At 37.5% G+C, this 14,175-nt stretch overlaps 1 protein-coding gene across 3 annotated transcripts in view; it reads right to left on the bottom strand.

Moving 5' to 3' along the window:
* Positions 1-7,978: 7,978 nt before the first annotated feature.
* Positions 7,979-14,175, bottom strand: part of ints1 (integrator complex subunit 1) — a 201,781-nt gene continuing 195,584 nt past the window's right edge. For all 3 annotated transcript variants that reach the window (XM_059979779.1, XM_059979778.1, XM_059979780.1), the window contains exons 47-48: positions 9,370-9,479; positions 7,979-8,852 (exon numbers count right to left, since the gene is read on the bottom strand). In XM_059979779.1, the coding sequence (XP_059835762.1) occupies positions 8,737-8,852; positions 9,370-9,479 (226 nt within the window). In that variant the 3' untranslated portion in view covers positions 7,979-8,736. The remainder of the gene's footprint in view (positions 8,853-9,369; positions 9,480-14,175) is intronic.

Below are 14,175 nucleotides of genomic sequence, written 5' to 3' on the forward strand. Positions count from 1 at the left end.
GCTGTTTGTTTTACAGCAATGTCCCCTTGTTTAAGATTCTCTCACTAGGGAAAAGTTCCCTTTGGGCGGGGATTCCCAAACTGGGGTCAACAGACCTTTGCTCAATGGTATTAGTCCATGGCATAAAAAAGATTGCGAACCCAGGTCTTATATGTCTGAAAAAGATCACCCCTCATTCTTTGAAACTGCATGGAATACAAATGTAAACTGTCTACTCCCTTCTTATAGGCCAACCCTTATCCCAGGAAATTAACTGGTGAATCTCCTTTGTACCGCCTGCAGTGCTGCTATATTCATTTTGAGATAACATAGAACAGGTTTTTCAGCTCACAATATCTGCAACCAATACAATGCCGAATCAAACTAATTTGTTTCTGCCTGTACCTGATCCATATCCCTCCATTCTCTGCACATTCAGGCATCTGATAGCCCCTTAACACTACTATCATATCTTTTTCCACCACTCTTCCCTGCAGCCTGTTCTAGTCACCCATCATTTTAAACTTGTTTCTTCTTGCCTTAAATGCACACCCTCAAGTTACGTACTTGACATTTCTGCCCTGGGAGAAAAATTATTCTGCCTACCCTGTCTATGTCTCTTAAAATCTTATCAGGCCTTCACTCAGCCTTCCCTCAACACTCCACAGTAAAAACCCAAGTCTGTTCAACTTCGCTTTATAGCTCATAATCAAGTAGCATCCTGGTCGATGTCTTCTGCACCCATTCCAAAGCCTTCACATCTTTCCTGTAATAGGGCAACCAGAATTGCACACAATACTCCAAGTGCAGCCCAACCAAAGTTTTATACAGCTGCAACATAACTTTCTTATTCTTGTACTCAATGACCCAACCAATGAAGACATCCATGGCTATTTTCAGTGAGCTACGGATTTAGACCCCGAGTCCTTCTGTATGTCAATCCTGTTAAGGGTCCTGCCAGTAAGTGCATTTTTCACCCTTACATTGGATGTGCCAAAATGCAACATCTCACATTGCAGAGATTAAAACCGATGTGCCATTTCTCTACCCATATCTGTAACTGATCTATATTCTGCTGTATCCTTTGACAACCCTCTACAGCAGCCTTTCTCAAATGTTACGTCCTGGGCTAACCCTTGAAATAATTTTCAGGTCTCAAGGAATTCCTGCCTAAAAAATATTATATGTACAGCTCACGGTACATTAGTGTGATCAGTATGTTGTAGATATAATAATCCAAAAATAGTTGTCAATGCTCTTTTGAGTAGAGAATTATTTTTTGCTTATCTTTCTTGAAATTAATCTCTTTCATTCCCTTTCATAAATTTTAAAAGTCCATAAGACAAACATAATACATTTCTCAATTCAGGGTTGAACTTGAGAGAAGCACCCACAGATTTCACTTTCAACTGAAATGAGAAGATTTTTATCCTTGTTCCTGATGCTTGTAAAACAAGAAAAAGCTTATTCACACATGTAAGAAGTTGAAAACTGGCAGCAAAATGTTCATTGATTCCTTATGAATGGCAGATTTCCACAGAAATCCAGAACTTGTCCAAGGAGAGATCAGTAAATCTTGAGTACATGATCAGAGTGCAGCTCACAAGGCTCTTCCACTTCTGTCAAAGTCAAGTTGTCAGGCTGAGCAGAAGATGAAGAGAAACAGTCCCTCACCCAGTCATACACATGTTGAAAAGAAGGAAAAATATTGTTCAATTTTGTTCTGCAGTTCTTCAAGGTGGTTTGCAATAAGACTCAAGACCTTCTGATATCCTTCCTCATTCTCAAGCCCATTAGCAGTCAAAAAATTTCAAAATTTCCTTTTGCAACATGATTTTCTCAAAGTTTCTGTTTCCTTTTAAATCCAAGAATCTTGTCACTTGAAACTGAAACATTTTCTCCAGGACCTTGCAGAGACTTGTTCAACCGGTTCATATGAAGAAAAATGTGTGTTAAGTAGGCTAGTTTCTGCAGCCATTCATCATCTTTAAAGTACTCAGCAAAATCTGGCTTACTATTTCCTTGAAAGTACTTCCTGCAATTCACCTTTTAGCTCAAACACGCTGTTGACAACACTTCCTCTGCTAAGCCACCAGATTTCTGTATGGTGTGTTCTTTGTCCAGGTTTTCACAGTTTTTTTTAAACATTCTCTAGTGACTAGGCTTAAGGCTATTAAATAATTTGCTTCCTGAATCCTTCTACTAACTGTGACTTCACTTTCAAATGCTTTAATCTGTTGGTTTTGAGATTCCAATAGTAGTTTTAAAATAATCAACACTTTACATGTCATATGACTGTGATCTGTAGTTAAGTGTCTTTTTAGTTTTGCTGGAGCCATTGTTACATTTGTTTGCCACAGACTAGGCACAATGGAATAGGACAACTTGGATCACCAGTCCATGTAAAACCCACTGATAGGTAGCTTTCATTGTAAAGATGGACTTTTTTGTGAGTCTGTTGTTGCACAAGAGCAGTGAAATGACTCAGAAGATTGTAATTCTTCATCACTAACCTTATCAGAATTGTCTGTATACCTAGGCCTAGAATCCTCCTCTTCCATCTCACAACTCCTCTTCAAAAATCGCCATCTTTAGAATGAAAATTTCCCTCCAATCTTCTACTACATTGGTAGCTTGCTCGCTCTCACAAGGTAGTCAAAGGTGTGTAAAGGTAAGTTGGGAGGGAGGGGCTGATGTTACAGCCCAAGTTGGGCAAGTCCATTTAATGCATGGAAAACACATTTCATGCTCATCAGCCTACTGTCCTCCCCTCTGTGCAACAAATTCCTCACCAATTATCAAAGGTCTGCCCAAGTTGTGTTAAAAACTGAGAATGGACTCAACCAAATAAACACAGTCCAACTGTGCACTGCCATATTGGGCTGAGAGACCTCTTAACAAGATTGCTAATTGGACTACTCAGTCACTGAGAGTGCTAGCATCATGCATTGTGCAAGTTCAAAAAATGATGGGAGTCTCCCATTGGCAGTCAATGGAGTAGGATGCTTGTGCGCTGCTCCTAACTTTGATAACCTACTTCACACTGCTAGTTCCGTTTAAAGTTTGAAGATTTATTACTTTTACTGAAGGTTTTACAATTTAATTACGATGGCAGGGATTTTAAAAAAAGCTGGAAAAACCATTGCTGAAACCAATCCAACAGAGCAATCAGCGGAAGTCCTTATTTCAGAAAGAATGCTCTCTTTAATGCAAGATATGAATACTATAATTGATAGCCTAGTGAAGGCTAATGAAAAGTTTGAAAAAATTATTTCCATCATCCAGGAATCTTATGGCAATCTGGAAATCCAATTCGAGTCACTCAAGAAGACTACCAACAGAATTAAAAGAGAACAGGAAGCAATGAATCAAGTTATTAAAGAACAAGATTTAAAGATATTGGCTATGGAAAAGAAAATTAATGAGGCTACTTCGGAAATATCAAGAATTAAGAAGAAAACAGTTGATCTGGAAAGTAGACGTCGCAGAATTAATTTACGCATACTGGGTTTGCCCGAAAATACGGAATCCGGTGAGCCATCAAAATATTTTACAGATGTTACATTCACTTTTTAGTGAGATACTTGAAGCCCCTCCGATGATAGAGTCCATCGTTCTCTCCATCCAAAGCCTTCACCTGAGATGAATCCTCACCATGTGATACTACGCCTGCATTATTTTACAACTAAAGAAGCAATTCTCCGAGATGCAAGGAAGCGAGGGAAACTAATCTTTAATGGGGCAGCCATTTGTATAATTGAAGATTTAACTCCAGAGGTTTGGGGGGAGGGACGGGGTTATTAGATTAGGTGTTCTCTGACTGGGCAATCCTGAGAGGTTTTTCTGTCAATCATGTTGCTTTTTTTTAAAAAGTCTTTGATCGAGTTCATGCTATATTTTTCCTGGTAGATTTGATTTGTGCTTATGCAATAACTTACTTTACAATATCTTATATTATATAAGTTTAAATATGGATATTAATTAAATTAATATAACATCTTGGAATTTGAATGGTATGAACCAACCTATTAAGCGGAAAAAGATCTTTAAGAACTTAAAAACACTTCAGGCTGGTGTTATTTTTGCCCATATTCGTAGGGCAGATGAAAATCATTTTTTAAAATTTTAGTGAGGTTATCAATTTTATTCTTTATCAGTAACTAAAATTAGAGGGGTCTCTATTTTTATTAAATCTTAAATCCCTTCCGTACATTTTAATACTGTTACTGATTCAATGGGAAGATATTTAATCAATACTGGTCTGTTATGCGGTCAAAAGGTGGCTTTAGTGTGTGTGTTTATGCACCTAATATTGATAATCCTGAAATTTTTAAGAAACTGTTTTCTGCATTGCCAAATTTAAGTGAATACAAGTTGATTACAGGCGGTGACTTCAATTGTTGTTTAAATCCTTCGATTGATAGGTCAGCAACCAATCTATTGCTTCCTAATAAGGCTGTGACTTGTATGAACTCTTTTTTATTGGAATACAATTTGGTTGATATCTGGAGAGTTATACATCCAAAAGATAGGGATTTTTCTTTCTTTTCGCATGTATATCATAAACACTCAAGAACTAATTATTTTTTGCTGTACATGTAATTGGTGCCTTTTGTTGCCGATTGCATGTATGATGTCATCACTTTGTTGGACCATGCACCCTTGAAATTAACATTTAGATTTCCTGATAACATTTTAAATTCTTCTCAGTGGAGATTTAATACAAAAACTAAGTCCTGTAATGATGTAGTAAGTTTTATTAAAGAACAAATTTCTTTATTTTTTGAATTAAATACAACTGAGGGAATGTCAAATTGGGTTATTTGGGATACGATGAAATCTTTTCTCAGGGGACAGATAATTTCATATTCAGTAGGTTTAAGAAGGAAAGCCAAAGCAGAACGTTTAGTGATTAACTAACAAGATTAAAGAAATAGATAGTTTATTCAGAAACACCTAATGAAGATCTTTATAAGGAAAGGGTGGAACATCAAACACAGCATGATTGGCTTTTGACCTATCCCATTGAGCGGCAACTTCTCAAATCTAAAAGTCAATTTTACATACATGGGGATAAGTCAGGCAAATTGTTAGCTGTCAATTAAAAGCAGATATGGCTAGAAGACAGATTTTGAAAATACAAACAGCTGATAGAATTGAAATGTCAGATGGTCAGGAAATTATTAAGGTATTTCTGGATTTCTACTCTAACCTTTATAAATCTGGCTACTCAGACAATACTACTTCTATGAATAGATTTTTGCAAAAGCTGAATACACCTAACATTTCCACTCAAGAGATGAATACATTAGATGCGCCTATTAAACAAGAGGAAATAACAACGGCTATTTCCTCCCTCCAATCAGGTAAAGCTCTGGTACCAGATGGATATACAGTGGAATTTTTTATGACTTTTACTGAGATACTTACATCTCAATTATGTCAAGTTTTCACTGATTCTATACCCTCTGGGACTCTCCCAAAAACTTTTTATGAGTCATTCATTTCACTATTCCCTAAAAAAGGAAAAGATTTATCTGAATGTGCCTCTTATAGACCAATTTTTTTACTAAATGTGGATTCTAAAATTCTTTCAAAAGTTTTGGCTAATAGGATCGAGAATATTTCACCTGAAGTTATCCCTAACCATCAAACTGGATTCATTAATAGATATTCATACTTTAATATTTGGAGACAATTGAACATTATTTTAATTTGGAAAACCAAAGGTATAATAACTTATTCAGATTTGTTTATAGGGGATTGTTTAATGTCTTTCACTCAGCAAGTGGATAAATTTGATTTATCCGATGTACACTTTAGATATTTACAAATTATGATTTTTTTTATACATACTTTGCTTCCAAATTATCCCTCCGCTTATCCATCTAATGTGATAGATATCCTCTTCCAGGTTAAACCACTCCAAAAAAAATCAATAGCTACAATTTATAAATGGTTATTGAATTTACTAATGATAAAATTAAAGCTGCCTGGGAATTGGATTTTCAAGAGTTACTTTCAAATAATCAATGGAGTAAAATTTTTCATCTGGTAAATACTTCATCTATTTGTGCCCGTCATTCCTTGATACAGTTCAGGGTATTGTATCGGGCACAAATGTCAAAGGATAAATTAGCCAGTATTTTTCCCCAATATTAATCCTATTTATGATAGATGTAATACTCAGGTGGCCACTTTAACTCATGTTTTGGTCTTGCATAAAGTTGGAGAATTTTTGGAAAAATGTTTTTAAAACCTTATCAAAAGTGCTGGATCTGGATTTACAATCAAACGTATTTATAGCTACTTTTGGGAAGCAGGAAATATTCTGCTTCTGCTCAGCGGATGATAGCCTTTTTAGCCTTATTGTCTACGAAAGCCATTTTACTTAAATGGAAGGACCCTAACACTCCTACCGCCTTTTATTGACTTTCCTCTATTGTGTCCTGTTTGTCTAGAGAAAATAAGTCAGACATTGGATACATCCTTTAAACTTGAAGAAATCTGGCGACCTTAAATTCAATATTTTCATATGATCTGATTTTTGTACTGATTCTCTTCCAGTTATTTTTTCAGAACCTTGGATTTGATCAGAGTCTCTCTTCTGTTGGTTTTTCTCTCAGGATGGACTGCCCAGTCCTTTTTTTCCCCCTGTTTAGAATAGTGGTGGTTTTTTCCTCTCTTATATAAAAATTTCTAATAGTCCTTCCTTCCTTCATAAATTGGTAAGAGAATTTATACATTCTATATCAAATTTATACGTTGTAGATCAACACTATGTGTGGTTCTGATAGTTTATTTCTGTATGTACTGCTATTGATATATATACCAGAGATATCCCCCTCCTGTTTGTCTACTTTTTTAAATCAATAAAAAGATTGAAAAAAGAAAGAAAGGAAATTTTTTTTTAAATCACTATCTCCCGCGTTAGCCCTAGCGACCTCACAGAACCTTCGGGTTCTGCTGAACCCCAGTTGAGAAACCCTGCTCTACACTGTCCAGAAGTACACCAAATTTTGGCCTCACCTGTCCAAAATCCTGTACTGTAACAAAACCTTCCCATTCATAAACTGTAATCCTTTTGTAATAAAGGCCAATGTACCATTTACCTTCAGTACGAACTGACTGCTAACATTTAATTATTCATGCTCCATACTTCTAAATATCACTGAACATCACTCATTTACAATTTTGATCCACTTATAGCAGGGATTCCCAACCTGGTACACACGGACCCCTTGCTTAATGGTATTGGTCCATGTCATTAAAAAATGCTGGGAAGCCCTGAAGTAGATAATAATCTGCCTTCTGATTCCTCTCAATGAAGTGCATGACTTCATGCTACATAATCCTAACCCCCTTACCAATCAAGAACTATCAATCGCTGCCTTAAATAAACCCAATTAACTTTGCCTCCACAGTCTTCTGTGGCAACGAATTCAGCAAACTCACCATCTGGCTGAAGAAGTTGCTCTGCATCTTGATTTTAAAGAGACATCCCTTTATTTTGAGTCTGTACTCTCAGACCCTAGACTCTCCTGCTAATGGAAATACCCTCTCCAAGTCCATTCTATTCAGCCTTTCAGTACACGATAGGCTTCAATGAGATCTCCCCCTCATCCTTGTGAAGTCTGACTAACACCAGCTCAGAGAAATTAAATAGGTTAAGTCTTTCATTCCTGGGATCATTTTTGTGAGGCTCCTCTCAACTCTCTCCAGGGCCGCACATCTTTTCTTTGATACAAAGCCCAAAATTGTTCCCAGTATTCCAAATTCTCAGCAGTATTTGACGTGCTCAAAACAGAACGTCTTCTTCAGTTATGACAAGTACTAGAAGATTCTGAGTCTCTTTTTCATTTACAAGGTTAATTCCCAAGAATTAGAAACAGCTTGGAAAACCACCAGCAAAAACTCTGCCCAACAGTTTCACTTGCTGCTGGTCACTTGGACAGTTTATCCTGCTCAGCTTGTATCACAATAGCAAACATATCTAATGTTTTTGTCAAATATTTATTTTATATAAAAAATTCAACAAAAGCACAATGTTTTCACAGAACATCGTGGAACCACTATATGTGGGTCCTGTCTGTGGAATCTCAGTCCCATGCATTCACAAGATCTTATTCAATCCACAGAATTATCCCAAGGAGCCTAATACAAGCAATAAGACCAGTAAGCTCTGATGGCTTTCACTGAATTGCTTTCAAATTTTAAGACAGCACTACTGAGTCCTGGTTACAATAGTAACAGGTTCAGTGACTAAATGTCTGGCTATGCATTTGCATCTGTAAGCCTCATCTTCAAGTATGATGGGAGGTTGGAATTCAGCTTTGTGCTGTGTTTCTTGTCAGACTAGCAAACCTCTTGGCTGCTCAGAATTGTACACAATGGCTTCTATTTCTCCTGACACTTACTTGGAGCATTTCAACTGAAGTTTGACAAATTGTGCATGAGTGAGAGTAAATTGGAATTGAGAAACTGAAAGATTTGTTGTATCATCACAAAGATCTTCAAATGATGAACTGAAGTGCAGTGACTATTGTTATGCAAGAAAATCAATGTTCAAATCGTCTAATTCTCAGTAGTTTACGTTCTTGGGAAATAATCCTGTGCAGCCTCATCCTGAAGTTTGACTTCTTCACGTGAAAAATATTAGAAGTTCAACACATTGTGTGAAAAGTATGTCCAACATCAAGTCTTCTATCAATATATTTTGCTGTATCAATAAGTCATCACTTTAACAATGCTCGGTCCTTAAGTTGAGGCTTCCATGTGTAGAACTTTCATGGCTTCTGCAATCTGTGGACTTGTGTCAAGTTGGCTATACATTCCAACCAAGAAAGCCTTGTGCAAGAGAACACCCGCATGCTCTAGAAACAAAGCAAAGGACAAGAATGAGTTAATGTCAGAAGTAAAAGAACTGCGGCACTACCATCCAGGTAAAGGCAAATAAACTCCTCAAACATTGTATCATAATCAAACATAATTAAGTCATTATGATAATCTGACAAATTATACTGGTGGTCAATTCAGACCTGGAAGATCTTCCGTTTGCAAAATTACTCAATCTCTGTACTGTATTAGAGTGGCATATTACAAGTCTTGCAATAAAAAAAATCCCAAGAGCTAAGGAGGGTTATTAAGAAACCAAGAGATCCCCAAACCTCTTTTATCACCTACAGTATAGTGTGTGTGTTGTTTGTGTGTACTGTGATGTTCTCTGTGGGTTACAATGACCATTTGAACCAGGCATTAGACTAGTTGAATATAGTCACAAAAGGCGGCAAGTTTCAGTTACAGGGATTTATAGAGAGAAACGGATCAAGTTTTAAGACTTACCAGATAATAAACCAATCTCAAGGTTTATACAAGACAAATCATATTTACCTTGGCAGAGTAGTGTGTAATCAGGAAGATTCTTCAGAGCTGTCTGCACCACATCATAATTTCCACAGCCAAGGCAGTACAAGAACGTTGGGAGAAAGTCAGCAGCAACACTGGAAAAGGAACCAAAGTTAATCATAAACAAGAGAAAATCTGCAGATGCTGGAAATCTGAGCAACACACACAAAATGCTGGAGGAATTCAGCAGGCCAGGCAGCACCTAGGAAAACAGTACTTGAAGAAGAGCAACATCTTGCAGTTGAGGGAGGGAGAGGAGAAATGATATGGTGATTGCCCTAATAAAGAATTATATTGACCCAGATGAGTATTAGGTAGAATCATTCTGGGTAAAGAGAAGACATTATAGGGGTAAAAAAAAATATTGATTAGATTGATTTAGAGTTCCACTAATAGCAGCAACACAAATGAAGAATCCACGACATCCACGTTGTTATACAATAAGAAAGGACCAGGACAATCACATTGGGAAAAATATTGGAAGACAACAGAATCCATTTGGGGTTGTTCTTTAAAACAATCAATGATATGGATTTGACAGATATAGAAAGTAAACATTAGAACTTGAGCAAAACATAAAGATAAATTGTCTTTCATTGCCAGAGTTGGAGAACAAAAGAAAGAAATGCTTTCTGGTATGGTCCAAGGAATATGGATGCGCAGTTTAGATCTCTTTATTTACAAGACCCAGAATCAGAGATGCATAGATTCACTATTTTCATTCTGCGGATGAGTGGGTTACAAGAATCAGATGTACAGGACAGAGAGAAAGACAATGTACTGTGCTAGCCAAAAATGCAGCAGCATAGGTACTGCATTTAAGTCTAGCTGCTCTAGTGCACAGCCTTATAGGTTGTGGATTTTCAATTATTTTAATGATTTGGACTTAAATACAGATGTACCAAAAGTGACAGTGCTGTTGACATTTGGCAAGACTGTTCTAAGCTGTAGGAAGTTATCAATACACTGAGCAGTGCAATATAAAATGCCACAATTATGGACCAAAGAAACACTTAAGTTCCTCCCTAATTTCTGAATCCCTCTATTGCCCTTTCTATGGTACTCTACAGTTAAATCACTCACCATGCTTGGACTTTGCTGATTCAGAAGCAGGTTTAATATCATTGGTATATGTGGTGAAGTTCGTCGTTTTGTGGCAGCAGTACATTGCAATACATAATAATATTTTTAAAAAAACTAGAAATAAGTATGGTGAATTCCAGTTAAATGGGACACACTGGGACTGGTACATTTTAGTCAAATTAAGTGGTTGTCCCAATTAGCCACAGTTTCATGGCAATAGTTTAAAAGACATAAAAATGCCAAATTAACATTTAACTGAGTAATAAATTATGTAATTAAATAAAATGCAAAACAAATTAGAACACTATCAATAATACTACATTACTGTAAAGCTGTGTATTAGTTCCTAATAGCTACTGACAGAGGAATTCATTCAATGTACGCTGTTGTGTTCTTTTGACTGACTGTAAATGAACAAAACCAGTGCAGATACAGAGTGCAGGTAGTGGACTGCTGTCAAACAGTGTTTCATTTTCATTTTCACTCTGGCTGTTTCTGGCATCTCCAGACCTGAATGTTTGAAACCGTAGTGAGCAAAACAGTTCTGAATAGTTTTACTGTTTATTACTTACCAACTATCAGTGATAAAAATCACTGCTTTTTGAACACAAATACATGCAAGTGACACTATTTAAAAACCGTTACCTCTATGCACAGTTTGTGTCTAACTGCCACATAATGTACACTCGACTCATGTTAATTAGAAAATGTTCAGCAATGGTCCCTTGCTCAAATAAGTGGCATAGTGTCCCAAATAGATGAAGGGAATCAGAGCTAATTTCTTGCTTTGTTCTTGTTCTGTCAGAGTTGTCCTAAATAAGCCACTACCCTGATAGCCCAATTAACCAAAATCGACCGATATATAAAAAATATATTAAATTAAATAAGTAGAGCAAAAAGAGAGCAAACAAAGGTGAGTTAGTGTTCATGGGTTTATTACCCATTCTGAAATCTGATGGTAGAGGGGAAGAAGTTGTTCCTTCAGGCTCCTGTACTTCCTCCCTGATGGTAGCAATGAGAAGAGGGCATCTGGGTGCTGGGAGGGTCCTTAATAATGGATGCCACCTTTTGAGACATCACCTTTTGAAGATGTCCTCAATACTGGGGAGGCTGGTGCATGTGATGGTGCTGGCTGAATTTAAAACTTTCAGCAACTTTTTTTAATCCTGTGCAGTGGCCCTTACATACCAGATGATGATGCAATAGTTACAATGCTCTCCAGGACACATCTGCAGAAATTTGTGTGAGTCTTTGGTAACATACTGTCTCCTCAAACTCCCAACATCGTGCTTTCTTTGTATCAATATGTTGGACACAGGATAGATCTTCTAAGAGGCCGACACCTAGGAGCTTGAAACTGCTCACCCTTTCCATTATTGATCCTTCAACTTCCCCTTCCATCAATTACTTGGCCTTACAGACATTGAGTTCAAGGTAGTAGTTGTGACATCACTCCAGCTCTGTCTGGACACCCCATCACTTACTCCATTATTCAGAGGTGAATACATTCAGCGCACTATTGCATTATTTCTCTGGGCTTCCAGCCATTCCCTCTCTTCCTGCAGTGGGGTGACTAAACCCAAAGCAGACAATTCAAAAAGAATGTAGCTTCAAAGGTACATCAGAGCAACACCAACTGCTTTTCAAATTCCAGAATCTGGATCATGAGTTTTAACATTGATGACATTTCCTGAATGTTTCTTTCTAGGTATGCACATGTTCAGGAAACACGATTCCACATCCACAGAGCAGAGAGCTGGAGAGTATCCCTCTCAGTGTCAAAATGTCTAAACCTGGTACGCATTTAAGAGGAGAGGGGTAAGTAGAATGGAGATGTGTGGGTCACATTTTACTTTATTTTTTAACACTGAGATTAGTGGGTGCCTCGAATGCACTGCCATGGTTGGCCATGAGACAAATACAACAGAGGCATTTAGATAGGCACACGAATTCAGAGAATGGACCATTATAGCTATTGTGTAGGCAGAAGGGATTAGTTTAGTCAGGCATTTAATACTAGTTTCATTAGTTTGGCACAACATTGTGATTGAAGGGCCTTTCCTGTAACATACTGTACGAACTGTTTCATATATAAGATTGTGCATTCAGTGGAACTGGGAGATCTTTCCTGACTCTGCCTACTATAATATTAATTAACTTCCAACAGCACTTGGGTCCAGATGCTTTACTGCTTGCTTAATTTGGTTTTACAACTCTCCACTCTGTCTTTTCTGAGCTCCCATGCTTAGTCTGTGCCTCCTCTTCATACCTGCCAAAGCCCTGCTCTGCATGATCCCCAAGAGACCTTGTTAGATTGGTCCATACAGTTTAGAGAAATGAGGAGAAATTGCATCATGAAAAAGATGATTTAGAGAGGGCTTCACCAAAGAAAAGCCTCCAAATCATCTTTTTCTTGATGCAATTGCTCTTCATTTCCTGTCTTTGATTTTAAATTGGGGAAGAGTCACAGGACAGGAAACAGTAACTGGGACAGAAATGAAGAAAATTTTTGTTACCTTATGGGTCATACAGTTTGGAATTTTCTATCTTACTGAGTAGTAGATGCTCAGTTATTAATGGCTGAGAACCACATATTTTTGAAAATCACAGGAGTCAGGTGATATGGGGACTAAGCAGAAAAGTGTTCTTGAGGTAGAAGATTAACCGATGGAGAGCACTCAGTAATCACACTCCTTACACACACACACACACAAACACCACCTTGTCATTCTGCTGAGTGTGCACACTTCAATGTCTACCCCAGTATATTCTCCTAATGGGCCCTAAACTGAGCTAATGTGCTTGGGTTGGCTTTCTGGTGCCTTATCTGTCATACAAGGCGGAACATTCCATTTCTTCAGTAATGGGGGTATGCAAATATGCATAAGTTGTATACAGTTGGCCCTCCTTATCCGCGGATTGGGAAAACCCGGAAGTTCTCTCTCCAGCACTTGCTGTTTGAGCATGTACAGACTATTTTTTCTTGTCATTATTCCCTAAGCAGTACAGTATAACAACTATTTACATAGCATTTACATTGTATTAGGTATTATAAATAACCTAGAGATGATTTTAAAGTACAAGCAGTCCCCGGGTTATGAACAAGTACTGTTCCTGAGTCCGTATTTAAGTCAGATTTGAAGTCGGAACAGGTGCATCCGATATTATTTAGCGTAAGTTAGTCAAACATTTGTCTTAGTATATAGTATATACTTTACCTTTCTGTGCATATAAAACACTCAAGAAACATACGTATTTCAATAATTAAACCACTGCACTGCTTTGTAATAATTGTAGCTTTCATCGGGACAGGACCTTTCACATGATCCATTAAAATTTTTCTGATCGCTGACCGGCTGTTGCCTAATGCTTTTCCAATGACCGATGGTGTTTCACCTCTTTCCAATCGCTTTATTACTTCCACTTTATTTTCAATCATGATCGTCATTATTTTCATGATTATAAACACTGCAGATTCAGAGCTGTGACGTCGGATCCTAATGTCCAGGTTAATGAGCTAGGTTAAATAAGGCCCAGGCTTCCGCTGGGTCCTAAAGACAACTGTACTGAGACAGGTTAAGTAAGGGATTTGAGCATCCACGTTTTTTGTTTTCCACAGGGGGTCCCGGAGCCAATCCCCCGCGGATAAGGAGGGCCGACTGTACTTTATTTAAGGCAAATTGGTTTATTTCATAATCTGATTGTTAC

Source organism: Hypanus sabinus, chromosome 9 (assembly GCF_030144855.1).
Source record: "Hypanus sabinus isolate sHypSab1 chromosome 9, sHypSab1.hap1, whole genome shotgun sequence".
Classification (NCBI taxonomy): domain Eukaryota; kingdom Metazoa; phylum Chordata; class Chondrichthyes; order Myliobatiformes; family Dasyatidae; genus Hypanus; species Hypanus sabinus.